The 13399-nt window shown below is 29.4% G+C and overlaps 1 protein-coding gene across 2 annotated transcripts; it reads left to right on the plus strand.

The window, feature by feature from the left end:
• The first annotated feature begins 500 nt into the window (after positions 1 to 500).
• Positions 501 to 3666, plus strand: LOC108477176 (ATP-dependent Clp protease proteolytic subunit 5, chloroplastic-like). 2 transcript variants are annotated; one of them, XM_053022605.1, is made up of 10 exons: positions 501 to 841; positions 1044 to 1151; positions 1253 to 1367; positions 1469 to 1561; positions 1676 to 1721; positions 1824 to 1896; positions 2370 to 2404; positions 2507 to 2595; positions 2688 to 2913; positions 3374 to 3666. In XM_053022605.1, the coding sequence occupies exons 1-9, from the start codon at positions 714 to 716 to the stop codon at positions 2895 to 2897; spliced, it is 897 nt and encodes a 298-aa protein (XP_052878565.1). In that variant the 5' UTR covers positions 501 to 713; the 3' UTR covers positions 2898 to 2913; positions 3374 to 3666. The 2 variants fall into 2 exon arrangements, with proteins under 2 accessions (XP_052878565.1, XP_017635134.1); XM_017779645.2 differs by lacking the exon at positions 3374 to 3666 and having other exon boundaries at positions 2688 to 3141.
• Positions 3667 to 13399: the final 9733 nt, after the last annotated feature.

The raw sequence follows: 13399 nt of genomic DNA on the forward strand, positions 1-13399 counted from the left end.
TAAAAAAGTAGAGAAAACAAGTACAATTAATTTTTTAGTTCGGTTCAATCAATTTGGAGTAGTTTACAGATCAATTAATTTAATCCCTCTCTCTATACTTGTACTCTAGCTGATTCTCGATCCGATCCCAATTAAACAATATTAACTGGCATGAAACTTTTAAAGTTGTGCAAGTAACTCTATCAAAATTTTAATTGTGCTTGGACACCCTAGACCAATGGGCCAAACATCAAATTTCTAAAATCTTTTGTTAAATATATCCAAATCTCAAAGGTTTAGGCGTAACTTGTTCGGAACTTAAAATCGGGTCAAACAAGCGGATCATTTTATAGTTGTTTGGTTAATATCAATATTGTTTAAATTGAATTGGATGGTTCATTAGACTAAAATTTGGTCAAAATAGAGATTAAACCGATTTATTTATGAACTACTTGAATTCGATTGAATCAGTAAAACTGATTTTTTTATTTTTGACATATTTTTATTTTTTAAAAAATAATTTATTTAAACCAAATAAACTGATTATGGAATCGAACCAATTTTGAAAAAAAAATCAGTCCGTTGCTAAAGCCATCGCCGCCCATAAGCCCTAGAACTAGAGATAAATGAAACCCCAAATTACACGCCAATACATTGGCTGAAACAAAGTGGTTTGCATTTTGGGTTTAAATCTATTTCAGAAATTCAGAGAGCTAAAACGTAGATTATAAAAAATGGCGCACAGATGCGTTACGACATCAGCCTCATCGATTCGGTTCAGTTCTTTGCTTTACAACCCAAATTCAAGCACCAGTCTTGATTCTCATAACTTGTCCTTTCCTTCCCATACTCGTCGTACAAGGTACTCTAATAGCAATTTCAAATTAAAATATTTTTTCTTGAGTTAATCGTTTAATTCACTAGGATTGATTAAAAACCATGTTTTTTGTTTTTATTTTAATGTTGGTTTGTTTATAGAGTGTGTAAGATGTTGGGTTTATTTTGTTTTTAATTGTCAAATAATTTACTGAGTTTGAAAGCTTAATTGTTCATAAAAAATTCAGGAAATTGAAGAAGCTAGTTAGTAATCAAAGTAATGTAGTAATGGGTTTTCAGCCAAAGGATTTTTGGGCTGCAGAGACAAGCTCTCGGAAGGGAATTTGCTCAATAAGGTACAAGCTTGTTTTAAACTGCACCTCTATGTTGTTGTTTTCATTTTTTTTAATGGAAAACTATTATAAAAGAGTTGAAGTATTGTTTTGTAACTATGCAGGGATGATTTGCAGCTCCCATCATCGGCTTACATTCCTATGAATGCGCAAGGGCAGGGGCCGCCTCCAATGGTGCAAGAGCGTTTTCAAAGTGTTGTTAGCCAACTTTTCCAGCATGTATGGATTTGTTTTGGTTGTGCATTTTGGCCTTTACTAGACTTTGGTACTCTCTTATTGTTTATCGGTTCTTATATCGGTTGTTTGTTCTGATTTTTTAGAGAATAATTCGATGTGGTGGAGCTGTTGATGATGATATGGCCAACATTATTGTAGCTCAGCTTCTCTATCTTGATGCTGTCGATCCTCAGAAGGTCTGTTTGGTTCCATGCTTTCTTTCCTTCTTTCTTTCAATAGTATACACCATGAACTCTGATGCCATTATGAATATTATTTACTACTTTTACGTCTTCGGATATTGTTGATAGGACATTGTCATGTACGTCAATTCTCCTGGAGGATCAGTTACAGCTGGTAATATATTCATCTAAAGAGAATCTTGTCTTTGTATTTGCTCCGGTTTGTGTCAAAAAGAATCATGACTTGCCTGGCTTGTATGGTTTTGCATTTTGTTAGGTATGGCCATATTTGACACTATGAGGCATATACAGCCTGATGTCTCGACTGTGTGCGTTGGGCTTGCTGCTAGGTAATAAATTTGTTGATTTTGTTTTTTCTGTTTGTAATGCAAAATATGCAATTATATTTTCAAGTCACAGTATGGAACACCAGAAAACTGTAGTGTCGTGGCTATGCCTTGTTTGTCTCTTAATTAAGGAATATTAATCTTAACTTTGGTCCTTAAATTATGGTACTCGATTCATTCCGACAGATATTTGATCCTTGATGAGAATATTTCTTAATATGCGTAATATATATTTTGTATGAAGAGATTGGTTGTATTTTTCGTGTTTCAATGTTTGGAAGCCAAGTATTGGATCATAGCTTGACTTTTATAAATTATATGACAAAACAATGTTTTTGGTGCAAGAGCTTAATGATTGATATTTTGGATCGCAAGCTCTTTGATATGAAGTGCATTCATATGATAAGATTTCAGTTTAAATCCGAATGCAATTGTTTATTATTGTTAATGGATATGTCTTGTTTTTCCGTGAACAGCATGGGAGCTTTTCTTCTTAGTGCGGGAACTAAAGGTATATAAATAGATTTGTGCCGTTCATAGCTCCGTTGATTGGTGTAGTTTCTCGTTCTGTCTGCTAAACTTGCATATTCCTTTATTCTCTTCAAAACTTCAGGAAAACGGTATAATTTACCTAATTCACGGATAATGATACATCAGCCTCTTGGTGGAGCTCAAGGAGGTCAAACTGATATCGATATTCAGGTATTATGCTTTTTTTCTCAACAAGCCTCGTGTTTAAATTTTGTACTTCTGCCTTCCTTACCCTCTGTATGAATATTAAACATGATTTTCAGGCAAATGAAATGCTGCATCATAAGGCAAATTTAAACGGGTATCTTGCTTACCACACCGGTCAAAGCTTGGATCAGATTAACCAGGATACTGACCGTGATTTTTTCATGAGCGCGAAAGAAGCAAAGGAATACGGACTTATTGACGGTGTCATTATGAATCCTCTTAAAGCTCTTCAGCCACTAGCTCCTACAGCTGATAGTAACGAATAGCCGGGTCTTCCTTCAGGTATTTTTACTATCATTTGACATGGCTAAGAGATAATTCGAAATGATTGTTCGGTTTTCTGATTGCCTCTTCGAATACTAGATAATCTCGAGTCGAATTTTGATGTTAATTAAATATACCGGTATCTAACCTCGAAAAACAGGTTCCATGTGAATTTCATGGACTCCCCATTTGTTTGAAATCACTAAATAATGAACCAAAAACGGCTTCACCGTGATCAAGATTGAACTGGTACTGTTAACAAAGTAATCTAATGGCAGATATTGTGAAACCGGCAAAAAGTCAAAACATGGCTCCTGGTCGGGTGACTCGACTCGACATTGATGTCGGGTTTCTGACACGAGCAAAAAAATTTGCCGTGCTATAACATTGGAGTACAGTTTGAAAGATCACTAAATTACCTTTCTTTAGCCTTGACATGACCACCCACCAATACTTTGGTCTTTGTTCTTTCATACAGGATCAGTGCAACAAACTAGGTATCCTAGTAAATATTGAAATGCGAAGATAAAAGGTCTAATCATGCCCCAGTCCTTGTACTCTTTAGGTTTTTGAAATTTAGTTTATCAGTTTTTAATTTTAGGGTTTGTTTGTTTTACTGAAAATGATTTCTGAAAAATGACTTACTTTTTTAGAAAAGTTAATATTTTTTGGTGTTTGGATGAATCTGTATAAAATATTTTCTGTTGTTTGACAGATTTCTTAAAAATATTTCATAAAAATTGTTTTAATGAAACAAAAATACATTTGAGATTTTCTTACCTTTTCATTAGTTAATTGAGTTTATTTTATATCTATAAATTTATATTTTACATTGTTTTTCATATATTAAAAATATTTTGTTAAATTCAGATACAATTACAACGTTATTTTCTAATTACATGACTATCAAGTGAATATTTTTATTTAAAAATGTGACATCAACAAAATTAAAATTTTTTTAACAATGTCAACAATTAGACTTGATTTTTAAACCCGAAAAAGTAGATTAAATTCTTAAAAATAGAAGTATAGAGACTAAATTGTAAATTTGTGAAGAGCACATAGATTTATAGAGACTAAATTGCAAATTTGTGAAGTTATACTATAAAATATTTATTATTAATATATTTATAATTGTAATAAATATTTATTATTAAAATATTAATATTGAATATTTTCAATAATATGTGAAGGATATTATTTTAAATTATCATTTTAAAATTTATTATTAAAATATTAAATAATTTATTAAAATAATTAATTATATTGATAATTTATTACATGACTAAATATATATAATTAAATATCTAATAATATTGAAAGATATAATATTTTATTTTAATATTTTAAAAATAAAATTTATTATCAATATAATAATATTAAGCTTTATTAAAGTTAGTTTTTATATAAAAATAAAATTATGAGATCTTTTCTAAAAATGACTTACTTTTTAACAGGAAAAAGAGCTTATTTTTACGTTAACTTGTAAGTCATTTTTCATGATCAAGTTGTTTTGTAAAACAAACATAAGAAAATGTCAAAATATATTTTTATAAATTTTTTTACATATAAACAAACGGACGTTTAGAAATTTAGTTTATCTACTTATTTGATGTGGAAATTGTAGTTCAATTAATGAAATTTAGTTAAGCTAGGGTTTATGTTTGATGCACAAATAATATATAATTCATAATGAAATTTAATTAAATCATGGTTTGTAGTTAATGCAGTGCTGGTATATGAGTTCATATACTATAATTAAGCCATATTAAGATGCATTATCAAACCAATGAATAATTTTTTAAAAATTAAAAATATGTAATTGTTATTTTCTTTATACGGTGGTGTCTTGTGGATTATTGACTATGTATTGTATGTTAGTGTTTCAAATACTAATTTAATCAAAGGTAATTAGCATTATTGTGAATTGGATTTTAATTTTCAATTAAAATAAATAGAGATAATTTTTAAATCAGAAGTAGAAAGATTAAATGTTAAAAGTCCAATAAATAGAACTGAGAGCAGAGTTAGATTAAAGGTAAATTCAAGTTATGTGCATGCATGCAAACATGGGCGTTAGAGAAATTTGGTGTTAGTTATAGTAGTAAATTATTCGAGCTTGAATGAACGGATTTTTATTCATGTTTGTTTGTACTTGTTAAAAATTTTAAATATGTGTTCATGTTTATTTATTTAAAATTATGTATATTTATGTTCGTTCGTTTAAGTTAAATGGATATGTTCATGTCCATATAATTAAAGATGTTCACAAACATTATTTATGAATAATAAACAATAAAATAACTACCTATCTTATTTTTCCCTTTTTCGACATAAAATGATCAAATATTATAAATATAAAAAATTATATTATAAATAAAATAAGCACACAAACAATGATAATTTTATTAATATATAATAATCGAATAATAAATAAGCTTTAAATGATTTATTAAACAAGCTTTAAATGAAGTTTGTTTATCAACATAAGTAAGCTGAACAAGTTTTGTTCGTGATCGATTTGTTTAATAAACGAGTTTTAAAATCTTGTTTATATTCTCTTATTTAGTTTAATAAATGAATAAAAATTAAATTGTTAATTGAATATTTTATTTATTTACGACTATGATGATAGTGTTAAGCCAAATACCAAATTCTCCATCAAACTATTAGATTGAGAATTAGTTGAGGTTTCGATTCAGAATAAACGGTTGAATTGGTTGACCTACGAATTAGTTGGACGGTTTTTTTTTATTTGTAATATTTTATAATAATTTATTTAATCGAACTACTCAAATTTTAGAATGAGAGATTTAACCTTTTTAATCACTAGTCGAATTTTAAAATTTTCTATTTTTGTTGAAAGATTTTACGATTTTTAAAATAATATAAAATATATAATTTATTAAATATTATATACCTACAATCATTTACCAACATATAATGGATTGAACAACGTTACGGGGAGGGGTACGAGATTGACATCAAATCGCCATCAACAGTATCGAATTTTTTAAGAACATGTAAGCGTTGAGCAGAGGCAGAGATTTTTTACCCCAAGTTGCCGACTGTGACGAGTTAGAGCAAAAAAATTCTGTCTCCCTAACCCCAACAAGATTCATGCATGCTTTTTTCCGTTTGATACCCTCTCCCCTACTATAAATACCCTCGTATCTAAAAATTATGAAAAAAATCGAATGCTAAAAACTTTAATTCACTTATCTCGTATCATTTACAAATTTCGAACATAAATCATTTCCTACATTTCATCTACGGATTACAAACTTAAACAACGTATCATTTAAAAAATACAAAAGACTAATTCGGGTAAGAAATATTTTATATTATTTATTAATTTTTAGTGTTTTGTGAGTTTAATTGAAATAGTGAGCATTTTTAATATATTAGTTTTCTTTATAGAAATATGTAGTGTAAAATTTGATAAATATACTTAATAATATTATAAAATAATGTTATGTATAATTTAGACTATTGAAAATAATTATCCGTGTTATATTGGTGATGAGGGATAGAAGATTAAAGGAGAATGTAAAATCATCGCTAAATGAAGTTTGCTTAGTAAACTACACCATTAGTTATTAAAATATAGAGAAGTTTTGCTTAGTAAACTACACCATTAGTTATTAAAATATAGAGAAGTTTCCGTCACTTAATTAAAAAAGTTGCCATTTAATCATTTAATCATTAAAATTTTCAAAATTATTATTTTTGGTCACATGACTTTTAAGTAACATTTTTTTTTTTGTTGAGACCAAATTAGTAATATCAAGTCAAGCTTCATGCCCTTTGAAAAATATTCAGAGCAAATATTATAGTGGCTTGTGAAAACAATTATGATGTCATTTTTAGCTAAAATATATAATGTATCAAAAAATTTCTTTTTCAGATTCAATTTAAAATTTCAATTCATTTAAATTAATTTTCAAAACTCAAATTGTAAAACAAACTATATTTTGAAAATTTTATTTTCTTATAATAAAAAAGCTATGTCAACAAATAGAAGAGGTTAAAAACAAAAAAAAATTTGCTTAATGTTTTTATTTGTTTATATGTTCTTTAAAGAATGGATATTGGACATTTCTATTCAGATTTTAAAATATTTTTTTCTCATTTTCTTTCACTTTATTTATTTTTGAAAAGTTTATCAATTTTTATTTTTATTAATTTTTAGAATTTACTAATTTAAAAAATAATTTTAACCATTTTATATATAATCAAGATTAAATTAGCGAAAGTATAAAATTGAAGACTAAAATTATTATCAAACCTATTAAAAAGTACCACTTAAAAATTTGTTCATAGTTTAGTGATTGATTGTACAATTTACCTTTTTTTTTATATATTTGTATTAGTTCGTAATTTTGTTAGACCCTAAACCCTCATGAAAACCACATAATATGCTAGCAAAATGAAATATACTGTTATAATAATTGATGGAACAGTGTTAATATAATTTTTATGTAATAAAATGTGAAATTTGATTGTTGGTATTTTCAACAGGAAATATTCATTCAATAATGTAATATCCTCGTTATGCCTTTGAGCTAGGAACAATATTGAAATCGGATCAAGAATATTGTTAAACTAAGTCTTATTTGATAATATATTATGATATAACAAATTAAAATGTTTTTGAATAAAAGTTAAGTTGAACAAATTGATAAAAATATGTTGAAATAATTTCAATTAAATCAAACATTTTCAATTATGTTTTAACTGTTTTCAAATAAGTTAACATTGCTCTAGGACAAAAAGTATCAAGTATCGATAGTTTTCAAGATATCAATACCCATTTTAAAATTGACACCAAATTGATATTTTGTTTTCAATTTTCACAAAAAGTATCGATACCTTTTATCAGGTATCGATAAATTGCCTTTGGTATCATTGTAAACTAAATTTAACGATCATTGAATCAAGCATTAAATGCTAATAGTATCAATTCTTGTAGAAAAAAAATCGATACCTTTCGTCGCAGGTGAATTTAATGATCTGGTATGTTCATCTTAACCACTCTATTCACTCTCACAACAACTATAATGATTGGAAATCAATTAGAGGGTATAAATATCATCTTCCAAAGGTTTAGCAACAACAAGAAACATGTGCAAAGCTTAAAGATTAATAAAAACAACCTAAGAGCTTAATTCTTTCATACATTTTCTTGTAAAAACTTGTGAGCTTTCATTATATTCATTTCACTCAAGTATTCTTCTTTGTATTATTGCTTAATTGGCGAACATTTTGATCTTGTAAGGATTACTTCTTAGTTTCCTTATTTATTCTCTTTAAGAGAGGTTTAATTCTTAAGGTTTGAGTAGAAACCTTAAGGGAGTGCAATCTTAAGATTTTGGGGCATAAATCTTAAGGGAATTGTAAGGTTAAACATTATCCTCAAAGGTTACCAAATTAGTGAATTTGGAGAAAATCCTTAGTTGTGGAGAGCTACGGTAGTGGAGTAGGAAATTGGGGCTGAACCACTCTAAATTATTGTGTTCATCTTTCAATTTTCTTTCTAGCTTTCTCAAAATTTTGTATAAGTCAATTCACCCCCTCTTGGCAATTTTGGTTTGATTTATCGAGCTAACAAATATTATAGAATTTTAGAAAAATAAATAAAATAGGAATTTCGAGTATTAATCTAGAAAGTAGTTAGAGTTGGTAGAAAATTAGAAATATTTTCGAGATAAAAAAAATTAATTCGAAGTAATGACTTAATTGTAGGAGAATGGAAAGTGATGGGGCAAAAGTAGGAAAATCAAAAGGTTGAGATAATTACATTGAATTAGAGGAAAAAGGAGGAAGGACTAGAAGTGAAATTTTACCAAAGTAAAGCATGAATCATACATTGTATTATAGAGAAAGTTGAAGGGTTAAATAATAATTACTTAAATTAGATAATTATGGAAAAACTTAACGGTTAAGGATGAAATTGTGTGGAATAGTGATTGGCGAATAAATTGCAAATTATTATTATGATTATTTAATTAAGAGATATTTTAGTAGAAAAATGTAGAAAAGATGAGAAGAACCTTTCATCTTTCATATGTGCTTCACGTCACTCACCAAAATCATCCATCCAAACTTTTGCTTTTATTATAACTAGGTCCTTCCACCATTTTCAAGCCTTTCCAAGCTCAATTGCTCATATTTCTTTTATGATTTCTTAGTAAAATCATTAGAGAAGCCTATTAGCCACCTTAATTTCATGAAAAGATAATTCATAGTTGCCTTGGAGGAGAGAGAAAATAAAATTTAGGTTTTGATTGTAAGAGATTAAGGTAAGAATAATAGGTCTGTTCATGCAATTCATGTTAGTTTTATTAATATAGTATAGATATGTTATTTGATTATGATTTTAACAAGTAAATGTTGAATGTTTTTATATGAAAGAAAAATGTGAAGACCAAATTGGTGACAAAGGAAAATGATTGGTCAATGAGTGAAAAGAAAGGAAAACATATCATCCAAGATTTGGTTGTAAGTATTTCAAGGATTTTTAATTTTTTTATTTAAATTTAAATACAAACAGTATTAAATAGTTAGTTTAATTAGGTGTAACAACCCGATTTTGGGTCTAGTCAGAATAGTGGTTTTGGGACCACAAATTCGACGCAACAAAATTTATTTTTATTATATTTTTATGGTCTACAGTTTTATGGAATGATTCTGTAAAAATTTCTTTCGAAAATTTTGACGTTTGAGCACTCAATTTAGTAAAAAGGACTAAATTGAAAAAAGTACTAAATTGCAAAAAGTGCAAAACTTGAATTCTAGAAGCTAGAAGTGTCTAATTGCTATGAAATTTTAAATTGAAGGTCCTTAGATGGTAATTAGACCATTTTTTAAGTTAGTGGACAAAAATAGACATGAAGTAAGAGAAACTTTAGTGTTTTAAAAGAGAGCATTTTGGTCATTTGTTAATTAAATGAATTAAAAAGCAAAATAAAAGCAAATTTTTGTCCATCTTATTTTTCCATAGATGAATTTTATAAGGGGAAGCCATAGCTAGGGTTTGGCCACTTTCAAGCTCGATTGTAAGTCTGTTCTTGCCCTGTTTTTAATGCTCTTTACATTTTTGAAGTCGTTGTAACTCGATCTACCTATTTCTAGCACTAATTCAAGGTATGATTAAGGTCTAAGGTTTGACCCATGTTAGACATGTGTGTATTTGATGGCTAATGGTAGAAAATGCATGTTTGATGTTAGAAAAACAACTTTTGCTAAGTGATTTTCGGTAAAAATGTCAAAAAGGACCTATTTGTAAAAGTTATAAAATAAGTAGTAAAAATGTGATTAATTGGAAAATGTGGGCTGGTATAAGTATGAAAATGGTTCGGTTAGGCTTGGGTTTTGAAGAAATTGAATACATTTCAATTTACGAGCCTAGGGACTAAATTGTAAGAATGTGAAACATTAGAGGCAAAAATGTAATTTTTGCCATAATATGATTTTTGGACTGAATTTAACAATGTGAGTATTAAATAAGTTAAATTTGTTATTATATATCAAGAAAAACGAGGTTCGGACCTAGATTGGGGGAAAAACAAAGTGTTTGACGATTAGGTCAAATTCCACTATTTTTGTACCGAGGTAAGTTCATATGTAAATAATGCATTGTTATATTATGTTTTAAATGCTTTAATATTGTACGAATTGTGAATGACTCTTTAGAAGTATTCGACAAAATTTCGACAAGCGAGAATTCCTGTTTGAGCCTTAGGAATAGAATATGATACGAGTGACATGTCACTAGGAACCCATGTATTTATGTGATTCGGGTGCTGGTCTTGTACGTCCTACCAGTGGCTGAATAGTCCGGCATGTGTTGTGGATACCTGACAGCTTGTGTGAGCAGCACTGGGTAGCTACGTCCTGACTGACAGCTTGTGTGAGCAGGCCTGTGAATAGCTCAAAAACGAGTCTATATGTATTATGAGATGTGAGGTAGCTATGGCTACATATATGGAACTTATTTGCAAGATTTCTGAGTATCCTTTAATATTCCGAGTGTTCAATGGGAATGTCAAAGTTGTGAAAAACTATGGTTATATTGCGAGTTGGTGCAGTTATGCACGAAAAACTCATACGTAATGAGCTCGATATGTGATGAAACCTTGGTAAGGTGGTGATTGAGTAAGTTATGACTATAAGATTTTAATAAACTCTATGTAAAATTTCATTATGTTAATTGTATATTAAATGTGCGGTTATGATGCTTATTATTTGTATAGGAAATTACTAAGCTTTATAGCTTACTCCCTTCCTTTCCCTTGTATTATAGTGTTACCAAGCTAGCTCGAGGATTGGAAACCGTCGGATATTCACCCACACTATCAACAATTATTTTGGTATCAATGATTTCAAAGTTTTGAGTTATGGTATGTATAGGGGACTTCGTCATTTTGTTATGTGTCATAATTGGTTTGACCAAATGTGTTGGATTATATTGGTTGAAAGTTCATTTTGTATAAGGCCATTTGAAATTGGCTACTATTGGTATAAGTAATTTATATAATGATGCCTTTCATGGATGTAGGAATTTACATGAATTGAGTTGATGAGATGTTTGTGTATGATAGATGGTAGCATATGAATAATGTGTTGATGTCTTGGTTGTAGCTGATTTGGTTGTATGTGTATGTCTGGATTGGTGCTACGTTGTGTTGTGTAGGTGTGTGCAACAAAGGGTGGCAAAATGGCTTGGTAAATAGCATTATTTTTGTCCACACAGGCTAGACACACGGGCGTGTGTCTAGGCCATAAGTGACACACGGTTTGCCCCACGGGCATGTACTTAGGCCGTGTGTCCCCTGCACCTTAATTTTGAGAAACAAAATGATCAAAATTGAGTAAACAGGAGCCGTGTGGACAACACGGCCTCAGGTACGGGCATGTGAAGTCTGCACCTAATTTATGAAAAATCATGAATTTTAATTCGACCATACGGCCTGTCACACAAGCGTGTGACTTGGCCGTGTGTTTTCAATTTGTTCTTGGGTGACAAATAGAGAGTTACATGGGTCGAGACACGGGCGTGTGTGACCCCATGACCTGCGCACACGAGTGTGTCCCATAGCCACACGGGCTTGTGACCCTTGTTTAGTGAAAAATTTTTAAAATTCTCGGTTTAGTCCCAAACCACTTCCAAAATATGTTTTGGGCCTCGTAGGCTCGTAATAGGGACATTGTGATTGAAAGCAAAAAGTTTTAATGAGTCTGGTAACGCCTTGTACCTTGTTTCGGCATTGAATACAGGTAAGGGGTGTTACGTTATGAATATATTAGTATTAAGTGTATAATTTATTGATAAGTATAGATGAACATAATTTAAATTCCATTTATGTGGAAAAATTGAAAGTAGTAGAAAGGGACTAATTTGAAAAGTAAATAAAGTATGACATGAAGTTTTGAATGTTGAAAAGAGATCATAAAAGAATAGTGTTGAAGCATTGATGATATGACTGTTGAATGAATAGTGAAATTATAAGTTATGTTGAAACTAAAGATATAAGTATCAAATTGTAAAAGGTCAAAAGTTTGTCTTATTTCTCTTTTATTGAAAAAATGTTATGTTCTAATTGTGTTAAAGCCCATGTAGATGAGATCAGAACTATTGGGATACAGATGACATGCCATTAAAGAAAAATTAACGTGCTCTCTATTATTATATGCACTACAGTGTTGTTCTATTTTGATAAGCACTACGTTGCTGTTCTGTTCTGGCTAAGCACATTGGTGTTGTTCTGTTCTAAAATGGCACTTCGGTGCACTTCTATATCTGTTTTAGATATCCTAAATGTTCTTTTTAGTCTACAACGGGCTACGAAGGAAAAATGTTATAAGAAAAACTATCAAAGCAATGTGGTAAGTAATGTAGGTATTAGTAATTGACCACTCATGTTTGGTTCCTATTGTGGAATAATATTATATATGAAAATTGGTACTAATTCCCAATTTTAAAAAGTTTAAATTTTTTAAAATGCTTATTAAGCTGTTAGAAACTTAGCGTATTTCTTTCCAACACGTAGATAGGAGCTAGGAACAGAGTATGTTTAAACATTTCAGTTTAGCTTTGGCATGTACATAGGTTATGTTGGGAGAAAATGAAATGTTTAATGGACTAAATTGTAGAACTTGAATACTTTGTTAGTATATAAATTTAGTTTTAATTAAATGAGTTTGAGGTAAGTTATGTGATCATTGAAATTGAGTTCATTTGGTTGAAATGAGAATTAGATTGGTTGTGTTTTGAGGTTTATAGTGCAGGGATTTAAGTGTTATAGATTTGGTACTTGAGAAAATTTCCTTTAATTTTCAAACATCAAACTTTAAAATGGTATTGATACCTTGTATAGAGTATTGATACTTTGAGGGGAGTATCAATACTTTAACAAGAGTATTGATACTTTGAATTTTGCTGAATTTTTTGAAATTTTGAAGCTTAAACTGGTATCGATATTAGGCAGGGGTATCGATACTT

The sequence above is a fragment of the Gossypium arboreum genome, chromosome 12, assembly GCF_025698485.1.
Source record: "Gossypium arboreum isolate Shixiya-1 chromosome 12, ASM2569848v2, whole genome shotgun sequence".
Classification (NCBI taxonomy): Eukaryota; Viridiplantae; Streptophyta; class Magnoliopsida; order Malvales; family Malvaceae; genus Gossypium; species Gossypium arboreum.